At 46.0% G+C, this 22246-nt stretch overlaps 1 protein-coding gene across 4 annotated transcripts in view; it reads right to left on the minus strand.

Annotated features, from left to right (window-relative positions):
* Nucleotides 1-22246, minus strand: part of RB1CC1 (RB1 inducible coiled-coil 1) — a 486536-nt gene that overhangs the window by 355596 nt on the left and 108694 nt on the right. For all 4 annotated transcript variants that reach the window (XM_069220165.1, XM_069220164.1, XM_069220163.1 and 1 more), the window contains exon 7: nucleotides 17865-18035. In XM_069220165.1, the coding sequence (XP_069076266.1) occupies nucleotides 17865-18035 (171 nt within the window). The remainder of the gene's footprint in view (nucleotides 1-17864; nucleotides 18036-22246) is intronic.

Raw genomic sequence — 22246 nt, forward strand, 5'->3', positions numbered from 1 at the left:
ACATGTCAACCTCAGAGGAAAGAGTAGAGGAATTCAACCTGACCCCTTACCGGCATCTTAGTTTGAAGCCTCTGTGAGGCTTGCAAAATTGCAACTTACCCTAGATCAACCAAGGCACCATTCCAGGAGTTGCTTGCTGAGTTTGATAAGACCCAGGCAAGAGAAGGGATCACTGACAATGTAGGTGAAGACCCAGTTAGTGAGGAGGAGCCTAACAACAGTGCTCAAAAGGAAGGCTTTCCTTCCAGTACTCCAGAGGGAGAGGAAAACAGTAGAAACCTCTACCTCAAAACTGTACCTGGAGTTGGCCCAGGCCAGTCCAGGTCCATAGAAGAACTAGAGGATCCAGACCAATAGCTGGGGAGACTAGCCAAAAGAGTACCTCTTGAGGCCAAAATCCTGGCCATAGGAAAAGAAAGAGCTTAGTTGGCTCTAGCACTCTTGAATGGTGGCAGCAACAAAGTAAATAGGGAGAGAGGAAATATTTGACCCTAAAATCCCAAAAGGGATTGTCTCCAAATATGTAGAGGGTGATGATATCACAAAATTGTTTACAGCCTTAGAGAGGGCTTTTAGAATTAGAACGTTCAGCCAAAAGCAGTGGGGCTCTCTACTCTGGGAGTTTCTCTCTGGCAAGTGCAAGGATAGACTCCTGACACTCAGTAAGGAAGATGCTGAGTCCTACGAACCAATGAAGGATACCCTGATTGAAGGCTATGGACTCACTACCGAGGAGTAGAGAATTAGTTTCAGGGAGAGTGACAAAACCCCTGAGTCAGTCCAGGGTAGAATTTGTAGACTTTTCAGTCAAAACACTGGGAGGCTAGTTGAAAGGCAGTGAGGCACATGATTATGAAGGGCTCTATAATTTGATAATGAAGGAGCATCTGTTAAAAAAGTGTAACTCTGAGAAATTATATCAGTACCTAGTGGATCTGGAGTTAGTCTCTCCTCAAGAGTTGGGGGAGAAGGCGGACAACTGAGTCAAAATAAGGGTGCCCATGAAGTCCCATGGTGGGGTGACCAAAAGAAAGGAGTTTCTAATCCCCCAAGGGAACGGTGGTAGGCACAAAAGGGAAAAACCCAAGCAGTCTTCTAAAAGCCCCCAAAAATCTGCTCGGGGGTGGGCCCGAGACGCTTCCCAATCAAAGGGTGGTACCAGGATAAAAACTGGGATTCCAAAAAGGCTTGGTGTGTCACTTGTAAGGCCAGTGGACACTGAACTGGGGACTCTTCCTGTCCCAAAAAGGCTTCCACTTCTATTTGAGTGGTGAGTCTCAAGATGCGATCTTTGGTGTGCCCTGACTAGGTCAGAGAGCACACTGAAGATACTTTAATCTCTGAGGGTGGGGCGAATGTAGTTACCCTGGCTGTCTGACCCAGTAACCTGGAGAAATACAGACAAAAGCCACATTTCAATAGGGATAAAGTAGAAGCACTGAGGGATACCGGTACAAGTGTCACAATGGTGATTGAAAAACTGATTTCCCTAGAAAGTATCCAAATAGTTATACCTATCCTGTCACCTGTGCTGACAGCAACACCAAGGTTCATACCTTAGAAGGGGGAGGTGTTACAGGCCAAAAGGAGGCGGCTGTATGCTATGCAATTCCAGTCCATTGTCTGCTAAGAAATGATCTGGAGACCTCAGCATGGGCTGAAAACTCATACAGCCATGCTCAGAATAGGTGAGTGGGTGTGTGTGAAAACTAGAGCACAGAGCAAAGCTCAAAGTGAAAAAGAGGAGTTGGAGCCTGGAGGAATGGCCCAACCCTCCAAGAGAAGAGGCAAGAAGTTTGGGAACCAACTTCTGAGGAGACAAAACCTCAGGTCTCCTCTCCTCATGGAGAAGACCTGTCATCCTTTGAGGGAACCCAGCTGCAGGAACTTGGGTCTTACATGGCAGAGCTCCTAGGGCCAGGGGACCCTCTAGGGAAGATCTTTGCCAGGGAAAGAGGACCTGCCTCACTCCTGAAAGCCTGAGGCAGCAAGATGCTGAAAAGGGAAAGAGAGATATCAGTGACTCCCATAGGAGCTACTGGGAGGAGGGGCTCCTTTACACTGAGGCCTCGAGGCCCCAAACCTGGTGCCACTAGGAGAGTGGTAGTGCCTCTGCAGTACAGGCAGTTCTAACTCACTTTGGCCCATGAAGTCCCCTTAGCTGGGCATCTTGGCCAGGCAAAAACTTGGAGTAGGTTAGTCAACCACTTCTACTGGCCAGGTATGTTCCAGAAGGTATTGGAGTTCTGCAACCCATGTGTCACCTGCCAAGCCAGTAGCAAGATGGGTGGCAAACCAAAGGCTCCCGTAGTTCCCATTGTTTGTCCCCTTGGTCCTTAAACAGCCTCCGGATACAGATGTATACTGGAGGTAGTATGTCATGCCACCAGGTATCCTGAAGCAATTCCACTTGGGACTGCCACTGCTCTTGCAGTAGCTAAGGCCTACATCAGTATTTTTACTAGAGCTGGCGTCCTTAAAGAGGTGGTGTCAAGACAGAGGTAGTAACTTCATGTCTGGTTACCTGAAAGCCATGTAGGCTGATTGTGGAGTGACATATATGTTTACCACCCCATTTCATCAACAAACCAAATGGTCCAGTTGAGAGATTCAACAAAACCTTGAAAGCTCTGATCATGGGACTCCCTGAAAAACTCAGAAGGAGATGGGATGTCTTACTGCCATTCCTGCATTTCGTCTACAGAGAAGTGCCACAGAAGGCAGTGGGCTTTAGTCCCTTTAAACTTCTGTTTGGACGTCCTGTCAGGGGACCACTGAGTATAGTGAGGGAAGGCTGAGAGAGACCTTTCAAAAAGCCCAAGCTGGACATTCTGGACTATGTGCTTGGCCTTTGTTTAACAACGGCTGAGTACATGGAGAAAGCAAATAAAAATATTGAGGCCAGCTAAGAGCTCCAGAAGCAGTGGTTTGACCACAAGGCTGCAATGGTGGAGTACTAACCAGGGCAGAAGGTATGCGTATTAGAGCCTGTGGCACCTAGGGTATTCCCGTGCAGATGGAGTGGACCCTACACTATACTTGAGAAAAAGGGGGAATTCACTTTTCTGGTGGAGTTTGGCACTTCCAGGAGCCCCAAGTGGGTTATCCATGTGAACTGCCTTAAACTTTATCATGACATGGCTGATGTGACCATGCTGATCGTCACTGATGAACAGCGGGAAGAAGAGCGTGAACCTTCCCCTGACCTCCTCTCCAACAACCCTAAAGGCGGGTCTGTTGAGGGAGCTGTCTTTTCAGACACCCTCACTGCCCAACAGCAGACCGACAATAGGCAAGTCCGAAGGCAGTCTGCTAGGCTCTTTTCTTTGACCCCTGGTCTGACAATCTGGTGTGCACATGATGTGGACACTGGGAACAGCCTAACTGTCAAAAGAACAAGTTACTTACCTTTAGTAATGCTTTTTTCTAGTGGATACAGTATCTGCCCATGGATTCCTCAATGTTTGAAAATCCCTAAAATTACATCTTCCACCAAAACTTTTCTTTATACCTCTCCCACGCTGACAAGCACGTCTTTATGCCACAGCTCTGCATGCGACTCTGTATGAGCCATAAGAAGCCCTTGTTAGCATGCTGACATCAGTTTCCACCCACTTTGTCTGTGCCTTTGAGGCTAACAAGTAAAACTAACATCAAGAATGCAACAACATTTTGCAATTCACATATATACACAAACATGTATATAAAATAAGAAATACATAAATAATATACTAACAGATATTTGTTTGGCATATGCAGACAAGCAACGGGGAGGCAGGTTGGTCAGTCAGGAATCCACAGGTAGATACTTTATCCACCAGAAAAAGCGTTTCTGAAAGTAAGTAACTTATTCTTCTGATGGATACATATACTTGTGGACTCCTCACCTTTTGATTAGAATCTACAGCAGTCCCCCACTTGGAGGTGGGTGCATGTCTGCCTACACCAAAAATCTTGCAAAACAGAACGGGCAAAGTGACCGTCCATCCTCACTTCAGAGTCTAAGCAATAGTGCTTTGCAAATGTGCGGAGGCCAAGTTGCCTCTTTACGAATGCCAAATACAGAGACGCCTCTAGCTAAAGCAGAAGTACAAGACTTAGCTTTAGTAGAATGAGCTCTATTACCTTCAGGTGGTTCTGTGTTAGCCATGCCATAGCAGATCTTTGTCCAGAGGGATAATCCTGTGCATAATGTCCTCTTATGCAATGCTTGTCCTTTCATCTTGCCCACATAGCCAACAAAAAGCTGATCATCCAGCCAGAGATCACAAGTTTTGTCCACATAAAAAGCTCACAGCACTTTTAGGGTCCAAATGATGAAGCCTTTCCTCCTCTTTAGGAGGATGTGGAGGAGGACAGAAAGTAGAAAGGGTGATAGACTGGCCCAAGTGGAAGGGAGTAACCACATTTTGCAGGAAAGCAGCCCTGGTTCTCAAAACCAACTTATCTGCATAGGAAGTCCTGAAGGAGTGTTTCACACTTAATGCCTGCAATTCACTAACACGTCTAGTGGACATTATGGTGACCAGAAAAATCATTTTGAAAGTAAGCACTCTCAAAGGACAACTATGTAAGGGTTCAAATGGAGCACCCATAAGGTGAGTTAGTACCAAATTAAGATCCCACTGAGGCACAATAAACAGAGTGGGATGGTATTTGTTAGTAAGTCTCTTCATTAACCTTAACACTATAGTGGACTTAAACATGGAAGGTTGATCGGGTAAACAAAGGAATGGCGAAAGGGCAGACAAATATCTCTTAACTGTTGTAACCTGTTGTGCTAGGGAAAGCACAAAATGTAAAATCTCGGACAAATTGACTTTAAAAGAGTCAATCAAATTTACTTCACACCACTTTACAAACTTAGCCTATCTGCCAGCATGAATGGACATGGGGGAGTGTTTTGTGGTTGATAAAATAACATCCACCATATCAGGAGGAAGAGAAAAAGAACTAAGGTAACCCAGTTCAATCTCCAGGCATGTAGGTACAGGCTCTGGAGGTGAGGGTGTAGAGCCTGCCCTTACGACTGTGAGAGGAAGTCTGCCTTGTGAGAAGGATGGATCGGAGGGCACAGTGAGAGGTGACGGTTTGTATACCACATCCTTTGCTGCCCATGAGCGGCTATTATTATGACTTGGGCCCAGTCTTGGTCAAATTTCCTCAGAGCTCGAGGAATCAAGGTAATGGGGGAAATGTGTAAACCAGTTGGGTGTCCCAGTAAAATTGCAGAGCGTCCCTCAATGCTCCCTGCATCACTTATGGATGCTGCAGAATGATGGGCAGTGCATGTTCTTGAGAGTGGCAAAAAGTTATATCTGAGGGGTCCCCCATAGCCACAAGATGTGAAGTGTCACTTCTATATGGAGATACCATTCATGAGCGGCTGAAAAATGAAGACAGAGACTGTCCCCATGCACGTTCAGAACTCCTGACAAGTGATTTATCATGATACAAATCTGATGGTCTGAGCCCAGTACTAGAGTTGCAGAGCTTCACTGCAGAGACGATACGATCCACAAGCAGATGCAGGGCGAGGCATCTTTGTCGCAATTGTGGAAGTCAGCAGGCAGGGGTGGTGCTGAGTCAGTCACTGGTCTTCAGTTCTTGCTTTTGTGTCTCTGTAGTGTCCTTCTTTTTCTTTCAAGTTGGCAGAATCAGATTTTCTGGTGCCAGAGGCTTCCCTAAATACTCATGTTAGGGGAGTATAGGATAGCAGACAATGGGCTACTTGCCCTGGGTTCCCTACGCCCCCTATAGGATCACTTCCTCTGGAAAGTGGGCATAACCCTGTCCCAGAGATCCTAGTTTTGCCATCACCACATCCACATCTGGCAGTTCACCTTAGGGGTAGAATTGACCTGAGGTTGGACACGCCTCTCCAATTACTAATTATCCGCCCTGCCCAGGCACCAAATGGGCCGTGGGTCACAGGGTTTGGCATCTCCCCCCTTCTGAGGGAAGCCAGATCTGCATACCAAGGGCAGTGGGCTCTTTGAAGCCCCCTGCCTTGGAATGCAGATTTGCAGGTCATCCTGCTAGGAGAGGTGTTTTAGGGAAGGCTTTATTCCTGACCTCCCAAGAGCAGAGGCTCTCACTTTTGGGAGTCAGAAACTTGTCTGGTTGTAGTAGGCTAGTTAAAACTAGTCAGTCAGTACACAGGTAATTGGTAGTTTTTTTTTTACGAGGCACCTCTAAGGTGCCTTCTGTGTGAAGATATTAATAAATCCATCACTGGAATCAGTGAGAGTTTATTAATACGAGATGTCTGATACCAAACATACCTAGTTTCAGTGAGGCCATCATGTAGCTGCGAAACTCGTACTGACCAGTGTCCAGCATATGTACTTAAAATGGCCTCCCTGATAACTATGTCTACGAATCGACAAAAACATAGCAGGGGCATATCTACTCTTGCAGATATGTCCATCACATGTAATATACAGCACCCTGGCTTAGGGCTGTAAGGTCTGCTGAAGGAGTGACTTACATATAATGGATGCAGTTTTAGGGGACATAGCACACAGGCTGTGTACCATGTCGTGACTTTTGTCTGCACCAAGACACACATCTTGCAATGGCAGCCTGTCTTGTGCTTGGTGAGGGGTCCCCTCAAGGTGGCACAATTTGTGCTGCAGTCCTTAGGGACCCTCTTTAGCACCACAGGCCCTAGGTACCAGGGGTACCATTTACTAGAGACTTACACAGGGTGCTAAAAGGTTTTGTCAATTGGGGAAAAAATGTGCAGTTTTATGAAAGAGATCTGGCACTGGGGACCTGGTTAGCAGGACTCCTATTAGAAATTACATCAAATACTTTCCAACAGTCACTGAGCATTGATGCAGTAAAGGTAGTCAGCAGGTCTGCCTGACTCCTGTGCCCGGGTGCGCTCCATCATGGTTGAACTTCACTTTTGAATTTGCCCTGGTCAAGCACGAGCAGATAGTTTCGGTTGGAGCTACTGTCTTCTAAGAACTGCATTTTGATTTTATCTTTGTAAATTCATAACTTGACTTGTGTATTGGATGTTTGTTGTTTTTTTCTTGTCCGACTCAGATAAATATTGACTATGCTTCTGAACTGGTGTGGAGTCCTTTTGGGGTGTTTCCCATGTGGTACTGTGTGCACAAATACTTTATACATTGCCTCTTTAGTTTAGCCTGACTGCTCGGGCCAAGCTACCAGAGGTGTGAGCACAGGCAAAGTTTTAGTGTGCATCTTACTTGCCATGTCTAGAATTGTGGTCCCTACCTGGACAGAGTGCAAACCTCTGCCAACTAGAGACCCAATTTCTAACACTTAAGCTGATTTTTTTTTCTTGTCAAGGCATACCTAAACAAGGACCATGCATGTGCGCCTTGACATACGTCTGTTTCACAGACTGCAGTTTTGTTGGACAGGGAGGAGTGATCAAAGCGCTACTCTCATAGTTGTGAAAAGCTACTGCCTCTACCAGGAATTAAGCAGCCCGAGCGCAGTTGCACCAGTAAACCATGTTGTGATCAACAGGAGTGAACAAGTCCTTTTTCTACCTGTGTCACTGGAGTGAGGCCAACATTCTCACTCATTTAAAGTTCCACTGCTGTGTGCTTAACTCACCCTTGACCTACATTGGTCTAGTGTGAAGTGTTGAAGTGTGCATGTACAGTGTGCATGAATGGTGTACAAATACTGGGTGCATGTGTGCTTGTGAGTGATGCAATACAAGAATGATGCAGTATTGAGTACTGCATGTATGCAATGTGCATGTGCTGGGTGTATGTGTACCTGTGAATAGTACAATGCATGAAGTGTTAAGTGTCGCACAGTGTATGTATGTTGCATGTGTGTGTTGGGTGTATGTGTGCTGTGAATGGTACAATGCTTGGCATACTCTGGGTTCCTTTTTGGAAGACTCAGGGCTGCATGGGGGAATATGAAGAAAGAAGGTAGAAGAATCCTCCCAAATTTGTGTATTGCTACATTCCTGTATGTTGGGTGAGACCCACTGTAGAGACGGAGAGCCAGGCTTTCCTGTACACTTCAAAAGGGTGCTCTTTGACTTAGTGGGAGGTCACAAGTAAGGGGCCTGAGCACAACTCAGGAAGGAGATGCACATGTTAAGAGAATCACAAGGAGTAGGGCTGAGACCCAAGGGTAACCTTTTGATACACAGATCACTGTGGATGGCATCCAAGTGTGAATATCCAGTCCCTTCCATGGCCTGTGTTGTGGGACTATCTGATTGCTCCTGCAGTGGCAGACTGCTTTCAGAACGATGAGAGGGCAGAAGAGTGGGCACTCCAAAAGGAAGCAGATCCCCAGCATAAACTTCAAAGACTACGACTCAATCACATTTGAAGCCTGGAAATGGACTATATAAAGGGGAGTTTGGGACCCCAAACATTGTCAACTCTCAAGCAGCCATTCAGGTCGTTCGACAAGAAGCTCTGCAAGACTTCTGCATATGTCTAGAACAGGGGGCCAAGTCATATTAGTCTCCCAGCTGGGTAAGGGAACATCACCTAGGGAATCCAAAGCCACCTGCCTGGAGCACCAGCGCCTGGCTGCTTGCCAAGACCAGTGAGCCCTGCGAGGAAGAGATAAACGTTAGAGGGAGCAAGGTCCAATGGGGAATCTTGGTGAGTGGATCCCATTAGCGAGCAGTGAGGAGACAGCTGATTGGGTTGTTGTAAGGAAATGCGTCCTTGGCATGGTTACCCCTTGACCTTTTGCCTTTGCCTTTGCCTTTCAGGGTGCCTGTCTGCTGTATCAGAGTGGGGGGTTACCACATCTTGTAGTAAACACCCTTCTACCACTCTTTCTTCTGTTAGCTGAGGAGCCACCCACTCAGGCTTAACAGTTTCCTGACTAGCCAGGACTTCTTGTGGGTCAGGTTGGACGTTACCAGTGCCACTTGTGGAGTTCTCCCCTACTGGAGCAGATTCTCCTTGGCTTGCTGGAACCTTGGCTAAAGGTTGTCCACCCTTCCTACACTGTTTTCTTTTCTTTTTCTTCTGGGGCCTACTCGAGTTACTGCAGAGGCAGCACCTCCAGAATCCTTGGGAGAGGACTGGCACTGGACCAGTTCCTCTCTTGGGCTCTGACTAACCTCTGGGTAGTCATTTCCAAGGAGACAATCAAGGGGGAGGTCTGTACTGACTACCACCCTGCTCCAGCTAAAAGTCCCACCCACTTCAATGGGCACAAAAGCCACAGGCCTATCAGTGACCCTGTCTGGGCTAACTCTTACTCTGGCAGTCTCACCTGGGATGTACTGGTTTGAGAACACCAGCCTGTCATGCACAATAGTGTGACTGGCACAAGTGTCTCTCAGGGCAGTGGCTGGGATTCCATTCACCAGTAGGTGGTGGAAGTGTCTACTTCCCTCTGGAATCTCCAACTCACCTGCTGGGCCCTTTTTCCAGTTGAAGGCTATGAAGACCTCCTCATCTGAAGAGTCATCCCCAATGGCTACACTGGTCCCCCCTGGGATTTTGCTAGGGGGTTTGTTTTGGGACAAGAAGTGTCCTTGGTGTGGTGCCCTGTCTGTCTACAGTTATGGCACCATGCCTTAGTGGCATCCCAGTTCTTACCCTGGTACCCACCTTTGTTTTGGGTTGTGTCTTGGGGCCCACCCACCTGTTCTGGTTTTTGGGGGCCTACATAGGACTCTTTTTCTTTGTTTCTAGTGTCACCCACTTTCTCCTGGGGAGTCTTTGTAACCCCTTTCTTTTGGTCACCCCCAGTGGAAGTTTTGGTTACCCTAGTCTTGACCCAATGGTCCGCCTTCTTTCCCAATTCTTGGGGAGAGATTGGTCCTAGGTCTACCAGATACTGATGCAACTTTTCATTGAAGCAGTTACTTAAAATGTGTTCTTTCATAAACAAATTATAAAGCCCAACATAGTCATGCACTTAATTTCCAGTTACCCAACCATCCAGTGTTTTCACTGAGTAGTCAACAAAATCAACCCAGGTCTGGCTCGAGGATTTTTGAGCCCCCCTGAACCTAATCCTGTACTCCTCAGTGGAGAATCCAAAGCCCTCAATCAGGGTAGCCTTCATGAGGTCATAGGATTCTGCATCTTTTCCAGAGAGTGTGAGGAGTCTATCCCTACACTTTCCAGTGAACATTTCCCAAAGGAGAGCACCCCAGTGAGATCTGTTTACTTTTCTGGTTGCACAAGCCCTCTCAAAAGCTGTGAACCATTTGGTGATGTCATCACCATCTTCATATTTAGTTACAATCCCTTTTGGGATTTTCAACATGTCAGGAGAATCTCTGACCCTATTTATGTTGCTGCCACCATTGATGGGACCTAGGCCCATCTCTTGTCTTTCCCTTTCTATGGCTAGGAGCTGTCTCTCCAAAGCCAATCTTTTGGCCATCCTGGCTAACAGGAGGTCATCTTCACTGAGGCTATCCTCAGTGATTTCAGAGGTGCTGGCCCCTCCTGTGAGGGAAGCTGCATCTCTGACTCACACAGTTGGAATCAGGGATTGAGGGTCCCTGGGTTCCCTAGTTAGGACTGGAAGGAGGGAATTCTCCTCCAGTTCACTATCCTCATCCTCTGGGTTGTCATCCTCAGAGGGGATGGCTTTTTCAAACTCTGCCAAAAGCTCCGGGAGCTGTTGTTTGGAGGGTCTTAAGCCAATTGTGATTTTCTTTAGTTTGCAGAGTGACCTTAGCTCCCTCGTCTTAAGATTTAGGTAAGGTGTCAGGTCGAGTTCCTCCATATTCACATCTGCACTAGACATTATGTTTCTAAAAGTTGGAATACTTTTTAAGAATCTAAAACTATTTCTAGAACCTAATTCAAACTTTCACAAAACTTTTAAACTCTAAAAGAAATGCTAACAGGGACTAACACAAGGCCCTAGCAGGACTTTAACATTTTTTAGAAAAATAGCTCAAATTGCAAAAATCTATTTCTAATGACAATTTTTGGAATTTGTCGTGTGATCAGGTATTGGCTGAGTAGTCCAGCAAATGCAAAGTCTTGTACCCCACCGCTGATCCACCAATGTAGGAAGTTGGCTCTGTATGCACTATTTCAAAGTAAGGAATAGTATGCACAGAGTCCAAGGGTTCCCCTTAGAGGTAAGATAGTGGCAAAAAGAGATAATACTAATGCTCTATTTTGTGGTAGTGTGGTCGAGCAGTAGGCTTATCAAAGGAGTAGTGTTAAGCATTTGTTGTACATACACACAGGTAATAAATGAGGAACACACACTCAGAGACAATTCCAGGCCAATAGGTTTTTGTATAGAAAAATATATTTTCTTAGTTTATTTTAAGAACCACAGGTTCAAATTCTACATGTAATACTTTGCATGAAAGGTATTGCAGGTAAGTACTTTAGGAACTTTGAATAATCACAATAGCATATATACTTTTCAAGTAAAACACATATAGCTATTTTAAAACTAGACACTTAGGGCCTGATTCTAACTTTGGAGGACGGTGTTAAACCGTCCCAAAAGTGGCGGATATACCACCTACCGTATTACGAGTCCATTATATCCTATGGAACTCGTAATACGGTAGGTGGTATATCCGCCACTTTTGGGACGGTTTAACACCGTCCTCCAAAGTTAGAATCAGGCCCTTAGTGCAATTTTCACAGTTCCTAGGGGAGGTAAGTAATTGTTAGTTCTTGCAGGTAAGTAAACCACGTCTTCGGAGGGCAGACCAGGGGGGTTTTGTAGGGCACCGGGGAGGACACAAGTTAGCACATAAAGTACACCCTCAGCAGCACGGGGGCTGCCGGGTGCAGTGTGCAAACACACGTCGGGTTTTCAATTGGATCAATGGGAGACCGAGGGGTCTCTTCAGTGATGCAGGCAGGCAAGGGGGGGGCTCCTCGGGGTAGCCACCACCTGGGCAAGGGAGAGGGCCTCCTGGGGGTCACTCCCGCACTGGAGTTCCGATCTTTCAGGTCCTGGGGGCTGCGGGTGCAGAGTCTTTTCCAGGCGTCGGGATCTGGGGGTCAGGCAGTCGCGGTCAGGGGGAGCCTCGGGATTCCCTCTGCAGGCGTCGCTGTGGGGGGTCAGGGGGGGCAACTCTGGCTACTCACGGTCTCGTAGTCGCCGGGGAGTCCTCCCTGAAGTGTTGTTTCTCCACAAGTCGAGCCGGGGGGGTCGGGTGCAGTGTAGCAAGTCTCCCCCTTCCGGCGGGAGATGTGGTTGTTTTAAAGTTGCTCCTTTGGAAACAAAGTTGCAGTCTTGGGTGAACAGGGCCGCTGTCCTCGGGAGTTTCTTGGTCCTTCTAGAGCAGGGCAGTCTTCTGAGGATTCAGAGGTCGCTGGTCCCTGGGGAAAGCGTCTCTGGAGCAGTGTCTTTAGAAGTGGGGAGACAGGCCGGTAGAGCTGGGGCCAAAGCAGTTGGTGTCTCCGTCTTCTCTGCAGGGTTTTTCAGCTTAGCAGTCCTCTTCTTCTTAGGTTGCAAGATGGAGGATTTCTAAAAGTCAGAGTCACCTCAGCTCAGGACACCTTAGGGGCTGTCCTGACTGGCCAGTGACTCCTCCTCGTTTTTCTCATTATCTCTCCTGGACTTGCCGCCAAAAGTGGGGGCTGTGTCCAGGGGGCGGGCATCTCCACTAGCTGGAGTGCCCTGGGGCATTGTAACACGAAGCCTGAGCCTTTGAAGCTCACTGCTAGGTGTTACAGTTCCTGCAGGGGGAGGTGTGAAGCACCTCCACCCAGAGCAGGCTTTTGTTTCTGTCCTCAGAGAGCACAAAGGCCCTCACCACATGGGGTCAGAAACTCGTCTCTCAGCAGCAGGCTGGCACAGACCAGTCAGTCCTGCACTGAACAATTGGGTAAAATACAGGGGGCTCTCTAAGATGCCCTCTGTGTGCATTTTTTAATAAATCCAACACTGGCATCAGTGTGGGTTTATTATTCTGAGAAGTTTGATACTAAACTTCCCAGTATTCAGTGTAGCCATTATGGAGCTGTGGAGTTCGTTTTTGACAGACTCCCAGACCATATACTCTTATGGCTACCCTGCACTTACAATGTCTAAGGTTTTGCTTAGACACTGTAGGGGCCTAGTGCTCATGCACCCATGCTCTCACCTGTGGTATAGTGCACCCTGCCTTAGGGCTGTAAGGCCTGCTAGAGGGGTGACTTACCTATGCCACAGGCAGTGTGAGCTTGGCATGGCACCCTGAGGGGAGTGCCATGTCGACTTAGTCATTTTCTCCCCACCAGCACACACAAGCTGGCAAGCAGTGTGTCTGTGCTGAGTGAGGGGTTCCTAGGGTGGCATAAGACATGCTGCAGCCCTTAGAGACCTTCCCTAGCATCAGGGCCCTTGGTACCAGGGGTACCAGTTACAAGGGACTTACCTGGGTGCCAGGGTTGTGCCAATTGTGGAGACAACGGTACATTTTAGGTGAAAGAACACTGGTGTTGGGGCCTGGTTAGCAGGGTCCCAGCACACTTCTCAGTCAAGTCAGCATCAGTATCAGGCAAAAAGTGGGGGGTAACTGCAACAGGGAGCCATTTCTTTACACAAGCCCCCCCCCCCAGCCCACAGGCCAGGAGACTCAGCCAAAGCTGGGAGAGTCTTCCTAGTCTGTCAGGCGAGGAAGAGTAGAGGAAATAGGCTGGTTTGTTGCAGGGCCTACTCTGCCTTACATCCTCCTGTTCAGGTCCTTCCCGCTGGGGGACTGACCCACTTCCACAGTGATAGGACCTAGTCTGAATTGCCTCTTGGCTGTGTCTTTTATGTCTTCTTTATTTTGCAGAGAGACCTTAGCTCCTTCATCTTAAGATGGAGGTAAGGTGTGAGGGCGAGTTCCACCACATTCTCATCTGCACCAGGCATTATGTTTCTAAAAGTTGGAATACTTTTTAAGAATCTAAAACTAGTTCTAGAACCTAATTCAAACTTTCACAAAACTTTTAAACTCTAAAAGAAATGCTAACAGGGACTAACACAAGGCCCTAGCAGGACTTTTAAAAATTTAGAAAAACAGTTCAAATTGCAAAAGTCAATTTCTAATGACAATTTTTGGAATTTGTCGTGTGATCAGGTATTGGCTGAGTAGTCCAGCAAATGCAAAGTTTTGTACCCCACCGCTGATCCACCAATGTAGGAAGTTGGCTCTGTATGCACTATTTCAAAGTAAGGAATAGTATGCACAGAGTCCAAGGGTTTCCCTTAGAGGTAAGATAGTGGCAAAAAGAGATAATACTAATGCTCTATTTTGTGGTAGTGTGGTCGAGCAGTAGGCTTATCAAAGGAGTAGTGTTAAGCATTTGTTGTATATACACCAGCAATAAATGAGGAACACACACTCAGAGACAATTCCAGGCCAATAGGTTTTTGTATAGAAAAATATCTTTTCTTAGTTTATTTTAAGAACCACAGGTTCAAATTTTACATGTAATACTTTAAATGAAAGGTATTGCAGGTAGGTACTTTAGGAACTTTGAATAATCAAAATAGCATATACAGCCTTCACATAAATCACATATAGCTATTTTAAAACTAGACACAGTGCAATTTTCACAGTTCCTAGGGGGAATAGGAGTTAGTTAGTTTTTGCAGGTAAGTAAACCACCTACGGGGTTCAAGTTTGGGTCCAAGGTAGGCCACCGTTGGGGGTTCAGAGCAACCCCAAAGTTACCACACCAGCAGCTCAGGGCCGGTCAGGTGCAGAGTTCAAAGTGGTGCCCAAAACGCATAGGCTTCAAAGGAGAAGGGGGTGCCCCGGTTCCAGTCTGCCAGCAGGTAAGTACCCGCGTCTTCTGAGGGCAGACCAGGGGGGTTTTGTAGGGCACCGGGGGGGACACACAAGTTAGCACAGAAAGTACACCCTCAGCAGCACGGGGGCGGCCGGGTGCAGTGTGCAAACACACGTCAGGTTTTCAATTGGAGTCAATGGGAGACCAAGGGGTCTCTTCAGCGATGCAGGCAGGCAAGGGGGGGGGGCTCCTCGGGGTAGCCACCACCTGGGCAAGAGAGAGGGCCTCCTGGGGGTCACTCCTGCACTGGAGTTCTGATCTTTCATGTCCTGGGGGCTGCGGGTGCAGAGTCTTTTCCAGGCGTCGGGATCTGGGAGTCAGGCAGTCGCGGTCAGGGGGAGCCTCGGGATTCCCTCTGCAGGCGTCGCTGTGGGGGCTCAGGGGGGGCAACTCTGGCTACTCACGGTCTCGTAGTCGCCGGGGAGTCCTCCCTGAAGTGTTGTTTCTCCACAAGTCGAGCCGGGGGCGTCGGATGCAGTGTAGCAAGTCTCACGCTTCTGGCGGGAGATGTGGTTGTTTTAAAGTTGCTCCTTTGGAAACAAAGTTGCAGTCTTGGGTGAACAGGGCCGCTGTCCTCTGGAGTTTCTTGGTCCTTCTAGAGCAGGGCAGTCCTCTGAGGATTCAGAGGTCGCTGGTCCCTGGGGAAAGTGTCGCTGGAGCAGTGTCTTTAGAAGTGGGGAGACAGGCCGGTAGAGCTGGGGCCAAAGCAGTTGGTGTCTCCGTCTTCTCTGCAGGGTTTTTCAGCTTAGCAGTCCTCTTCTTCTTAGGTTGCAGGAATCTAAGTTCCTTGGTTCTGGGGAGCCCCTAAATACTGAATTTAGGGGTGTGTTTAGGTCTGGGAGGGCAGTAGCCAATGGCTACTGTCCTTGAGGGTGGCTACACCCTCTTTGTGCCTCCTCCCTGAGGGGAGGGGGGCATATCCCTAATCCTATTGGGGGAATCCTCCATCTACAAGATGGAGGATTTCTAAAAGTCAGAGTCACCTCAGCTCAGAACACCTTAGGGGCTGTCCTGACTGGCCAGTGACTCCTCCTTGTTTTTCTCATTATCTCTCCTGGACTTGCCGCCAAAAGTGGGGGCTGTGTCCAGGGGGCGGGCATCTCCACTAGCTGGAGTGCCCTGGGGCATTGTAACACGAAGCCTGAGCCTTTGAAGCTCACTGCTAGGTGTTACAGTTCCTGCAGGGGGGAGGTGTGAAGCACCTCCACCGAGAGCAGGCTTTTGTTTCTGTCCTCAGAGAGCACAAAGGCCCTCACCACATGGGGTCAGAAACCCGTCTCTCAGCAGCAGGCTGGCACAGACCAGTCAGTCCTGCACTGAAAAATTGGGTAAAATACAGGGGGCTCTCTAAGATGCCCTCTGCGTGCATTTGTTAATAAATCCAACACTGGCATCAGTGTGGGTTTATTAGTCTGAGAAGTTTGATACTAAACTTCCCAGTATTCAGTTTAGCCATTATGGAGCTGTGGAGTTCGTTTTTAACAGACTCCCAGACCATATACTCTTATGGCTACCCTGCACTTACAATGTCTAAGGTTTTGCTTTGACACTGTAGGGGCATAGTGCTCATGCACCCATGCCCTCACCTGTGGTATAGTGCACCCTGCCTTAGGGCTGTAAGGCCTGCTAGAGGGGTGACTTACCTATGCCACAGGCAGTGTGAGGTTGGCATGGCACCCTGAGGGGAGTGCCATGTCGACTTAGTCATTTTCTCCCCACCAGCACACACAAGCTGGCAAGCAGTGTGTCTGTGCTGAGTGAGGGGTCCCTTGGGTGGCATAAGACATGCTGCAGCCCTTAGAGACCTTCCCTGGCATCAGGGCCCTTGGTACCAGGGGTACCAGTTACAAGGGACTTACCTGGGTGCCAGGGTTGTGCCAATTGTGGAGACAATGGTACATTTTAGGTGAAAGAACACTGGTGCTGGGGCCTGGTTAGCAGGGTCCCAGCACACTTCTCAGTCAAGTCAGCTTCAGTATCAGGCAAAAAGTGGGGGGTAACTGCAACAGGGAGCCATTTCTTTACACAAGAAGACAGAGAAAAAGGTAGCAATATGACTACTGCCAAGGTAGCTTTTAGTTTCTTACTGTATGCTCAACAAAGGTCCTTGATAAGCTCTATTTTAACAGGTCCAAGGAAGTTAAAGTGTAGCCTCCATGGCCTACTGATCAAAAAAAATCAGTCAACGGGCCCCACTCTCAGGGGCTAAATAACAAACAGTTTCAGCTGTGTTTTTTCACAGTAGAAGACAGGAGGCTACCGTAGGGCCTGGAGTCTGGGGTTAAATTTGGAGAGTCAGCCAGCAGTTCATTGGGCAAACAGCAGGAAATCAACAGCACAACACATTTCGGCACGATCCGTGGACAGGCACAAGCCGGGCTTGCAGCATGCGGTCCTGAGGAAGAGGTATCAGGCATATTGTGTGAACCACCAAGACTGTTAATGTCCAGTCTTTCTGATGAAAACGGCTGACCCCTGCAGTCCAAATTAAAAAGTCAATGATACTAAAAGACTGTGATGATGCATCAGTCTTCATACTTTATAGTGTGAATCTTCTAACATTCTTCTAATTATATTACTACTGTACCAATCATCAAATCCTGTCATTTAGTAAAATTATCTCAACAAGCCCCACAGAAAGACACACACATCACGCTCTGTCACTTAAACCACCCAATATGAGATGCTCCTGTTTCATAATTCTCTGGAATATGGTGAACACATCCGACTGCTAGATGTGCACTATACACAAACTACAAACAGTCCCTTTAATGTAAACGAAAAAATAAATAATATAAATTGCAAAACAAAACAATGACATTTATAGCAGTGATGTTGTTCGAATGGCCATACGTAGGCCTTATAATGACACAGAGATAGTTACAGCATCAAGGCAGAACAGTGCACAGAAGGATGCATAGCTAGAAATGATCTAATAATAAAGAATTCCAATATAAGGTGGGGTAAATCTATACAAGTGTGCAGTACTTGCAAAGTGATAAGAAGTGCCTCATTAAGGTTGTGGTCTATGTCCATGCAATCTGTATAGTTACATGGTTTTGATTACTATCAAGTGTTTACACACATTCCAAGTACTTTATTCAAAGATAAAGGAAACATAAATACCTGAGCAAGTTCTTTTTGTTCATTCACCAGCCTGCTGCAGCTGGCTATCATCTGATCCAGAGCATAGAGCCTATCTTCAAGTCCTTTAATGGCTTTCATACTCTGATTATCTAATTTGGCAATAGTTTGTCGACCTTCTGCCAAAAAAGGATGTATTATTCGTGGATCCAACTGAAAGACAATCAAAGACCATATAATTAGGATACCATATCTATATAAAAAATAAAACATAACATTTAAGTTTATTTTATTTGTCAAGGACATGTTGCATTACCTCAGTTGCTTTCAGGCGCTCACTCAAGAGAGAGGTCGAATGAAGTGGAGAAGGTATGGCGCTCTGAGTTGGACTGTATCACTAGCTCTCAGTTACGTGGTGTTCAAAAGAATAATGAGTTGAAATACTACCCTGAGCGATTACCAATGGTCAGACTTATAGCAAACATTTCTCCCATTGCCTTATGAGTGTTTGATGTAATGACTAAAGAAACAATGGAGTGTCCGAACGGGGGTCCTGTGATCCCTGTGCACTGGAATCAAACTACACCTGAGTAATGAGCCCCCGACAGGGCAAAGCCATTCTTGGGTTGTTTGTGTTCCGCTTCAGGGAGGACCTGCCCTCAATGTTTGGGATGGACTGTTCCTATTAGAGCAGGGTGAAGATTGATTTGCATTTTGCTGGGTCCAAACTGAGGTGGCATGCAGGGGTTGGGAGGAGAAAGAACGATGGGTTGGCAACCTACACAAAGTGATGGCCAGTGGTAAAACTTAGTGGAAGCATTTCTTCCATCACCATTTGTGTGTAATGCCCTAAGTGGCAAGGGTATACTCAGTCGTGGGTCGTGTGCTCAATGTATAACTGGAATCGAGCTACACCTTGCTTATAGGCCCCAATAAGGTTAAAGCCAGTCTTGGGGTGCTTCTGTTCCGGTTGAAGGAGTAACTGCCTAGGAGTTTGGGCTGGGCTGTTCCTGTTAGAGATGAGTAAATACAGATATGCGTACGGATGGATCCAAAGTGAGGTGGCTTGGTGGGCAAAAGAAAGATGGACTGGGATGAGGTAATGAGAGACTGCCAGTGGGTAAACTTATTGCAAGTATTCCATTGACCACCTTTTCTGTGCTCTCAGTAAAATTGCCTTGAGAAATATTCATTAGCCTATACAAATGTAACATAATGCATATGCTAAAATCACTGCTCCTGAGGTAGCTGTTTACAGGAGGGTCTCTTACAGTTAATAATCATTTTAATTAAATCTGATAACAGGACCACAAGTGATCCTTATCATCACATAATAACTGTTCACAATGCAAAGAATCAGACCGTCTTGGCTTTAATTTATAGTGGCGGGTGTCTCTACTGGTTGGACTTAGGTTCTGTCTGGTATGCATAACAAAAATGAATTTTAAGTTTTGCTCTAAAGCACTTGAGGTTGGAAGCTTTGCAGACAAGGGGGGAGGTAATTACCAAGGGCGCACCTTCAGTGGGGTGTTTGGAGTGTTATACTGCCACAATCAATGTATTCCTTTATTGAGTAGTTGGGAACAGGTACTTTAAGTCGAGTATGGTGAGGTGTTTGGCAGATTTCACTTCAGTATTTTTACGCATGCAAACAAAAACACACACACACACACACTTGTCTCTGTTTTTAAGGTCTTGAAAATGGTTATTTTACAAATAATGAGTTATAACTATCCCTCACAATCCGCACTCGTCTCCCTTCCTACTACTACTTAAGGCCTCCCTCCTACTTTACTTCTTGTATAATGTATTTTAACCTGTGGCATTGTTAGATAATCTGAAGCTCACACCACCTCACCACTAATCATAATGACCAAGCTACACCCCTGGCAATTACGAAGACATGGGGCAATAAATGAGAAGCATCACACTAGTTTAGTTTTAGCATTTTTTTCTGGGAATAACCACGTGATTGACCTGATTCGAGATAAGAAGAAAATACATATTGGAATGCTGAAAAATCAGTCACGGGATAAGAGGCTTGCTAGGCTGCGCTGGTAGCTTTATATGTTGCTAGCATAGGGTGGATAGGACATTTTCCATTTTCTGCATCCTTGTACAAGCAGGATTCGAGTAACTTGTGCTGTACTTAGAAAGCGGTTGCATAAATAATGCAGAAATGTCTTAAATGCAAGACATTTTTTGGGATTAAAAATCTAGCCCTCCTTGGCTCCTTTACTGTGGGAAGGACCCTTCGAGAGTAGTAATTTCTCACGCACATTTCTCGTGATTATGTGCATTGGACCATAGACTACAATGGCCATCTAGTCAAACTTTTGCCAATAATATCACTCTGAAAATGTAGAGTGCTCAATATTAGCAGGACTGTTATAGGCAAAAATTTAGAACTTTTCTGAGGGCAACCCTCTGTCCAAACATTACCTTAATCCCCCCATCAAATTGGCCCAGACATTAAAGGACATTTCACCAAGTCCTGAAACCAAATGAACTGTATTCTGTACTTGTGCCGAAATCTATATATTATCTCATAGCTCAAACCAGTTTAAACAGACAAAAGGCTTCCTGTCATGAGTGTGAAATTTAGATATGCCACTATAATTTCCAAATGTGCCCTTTTCAGCAATGTTTCTTTTATCATGCAGGTTTCATCACTGAGCAGAATCTAGACCATAAAAGTATCAATGTGAGTTATTTTGAAATGCGAGGACTTAAAAAGAAGTGTGCGAGTAAAAAATGGCAACATTTTAGCAAATTTGTTTTCATTTACAGTGTACATGGAAACAAACTACAAAAGAATGTAAAAAGGATAAATACAACAATACAGAGGCTCTCTGTTACTCAAAACACGTTTTGTTTCCAATACACAAGTTACAATTGTGGAATTTACCTAAATAATGACGAACAGGGGTACACTGACTAGATTTTTCTCTTAACCAATCCATAGTGACAAATGCTATATCAGCACAGCCCATCCAATGTGAGTGCTCCTTAAAACATCCATTCTGTATTCGATAGGAGGATACAGACAGAACCATCATTTGTAAAAGGAGAACAGCATGGAAGTAATGGGTGTTCAGTAAATGACAGTGCAGGTGAGGTTCGCACATGCAACAAAAAAAAAACTTGCCTATTTGCCTGACGGACCTTACTTCCCGAGTTCAGCACTGCAGGCACTTAGACATGTATTTATTGTTTTTAAATCCAGCACTCTGCATAGGGGGTTATAACACTTTATAGAGAAAGTGAGTGATACAAATGTATTTTTAAGCGGTCTTGTTCTCGGACTGTGTCTCCTACTCAATTTATCGTCATTGTGTTGCATTGCAGTGGCCCAGCATTCTTCACTTTCACTATTATTTAGTAACATAAATTTCAAACCAGACATAGTTGGTGCAATACTTTGGTCGTTGCATACTGCCATATGGCACACAGCTCACTGTCAGACTTTATCAAATTACCACTCAATTTCTTCTCAGTCTCCAGGGGTGTCTTTAGTGCATACAACAAAGAATGAGCATCACTTTTTCGAACTAAATGAGAATACTAAGGAACTGGTGCCCATAAGGGGAAAAAGACAAAAAATTGTGGCAAAAATCCATTTGGCCTACTTCCTGAGGCCTCTTTCATTAGGCCTCCTGCAGACTTATGCTGTTAAGCTCAAGTCATTTGGGTATTCTACTGAATAAAGACGTTTCATCTGAGGCCCAAGTGAATAAAATCGCTCGCTTTTTTCAGTCTATTTCAATTAGGAAAAACATTTTCCTCATGCTAAAGTCGACACATGCCACAGTCATCTCGACACATGCCACAGTCATCTCGACATATGCTTTTTTCCAGGACTAACTAGAGTAATTGTCTATATTTAGCTCTCCTTGAAAATATTATTCACAAGCTTCATAGGATTCAGACCTGCGCAGCCAGAAAGGTGACCAGTCTGAAAAAACAAATATTCTCACAGGCAAGGCAAAAAATGCTCTTTGATATAACCAGACTCTAGGTTGTGGAGAAAAGGAGAAAGATGGCCCCTTTGAAGTATACAGAATACTTATTGCAATTTTTCTGGCTCAATTCTTCTTCAGAGGGAGTAACATCATTACGTGTTTCCCTGGGTATGCTCTCCTTATCTTTCCTGATACGCTTTGTGTATTTTTATGGCGCCCATCTAGAAGGACATGTGTGGCAAGGCTTCCCTGATAATACATACATGTTACATACAAATCTGGCCTAACTGTGTGACCCACATGAGAGGCACTAACTTTTTTAGGGGTTTATGTAACACCCTAGAGCCTGGACAATTAACATTATAAAAGGCGATGATAGCTAAGAGTGTGAGAGTTTGTCATATTATTTTACAAGCTGGTTGACATTAGTCGCACAAACAAAAATAACTGAAACACAGCAGA

The sequence above is a fragment of the Pleurodeles waltl genome, chromosome 2_2 (genome assembly GCF_031143425.1).
Source record: "Pleurodeles waltl isolate 20211129_DDA chromosome 2_2, aPleWal1.hap1.20221129, whole genome shotgun sequence".
NCBI classification, from domain to species: Eukaryota; Metazoa; Chordata; class Amphibia; order Caudata; family Salamandridae; genus Pleurodeles; species Pleurodeles waltl.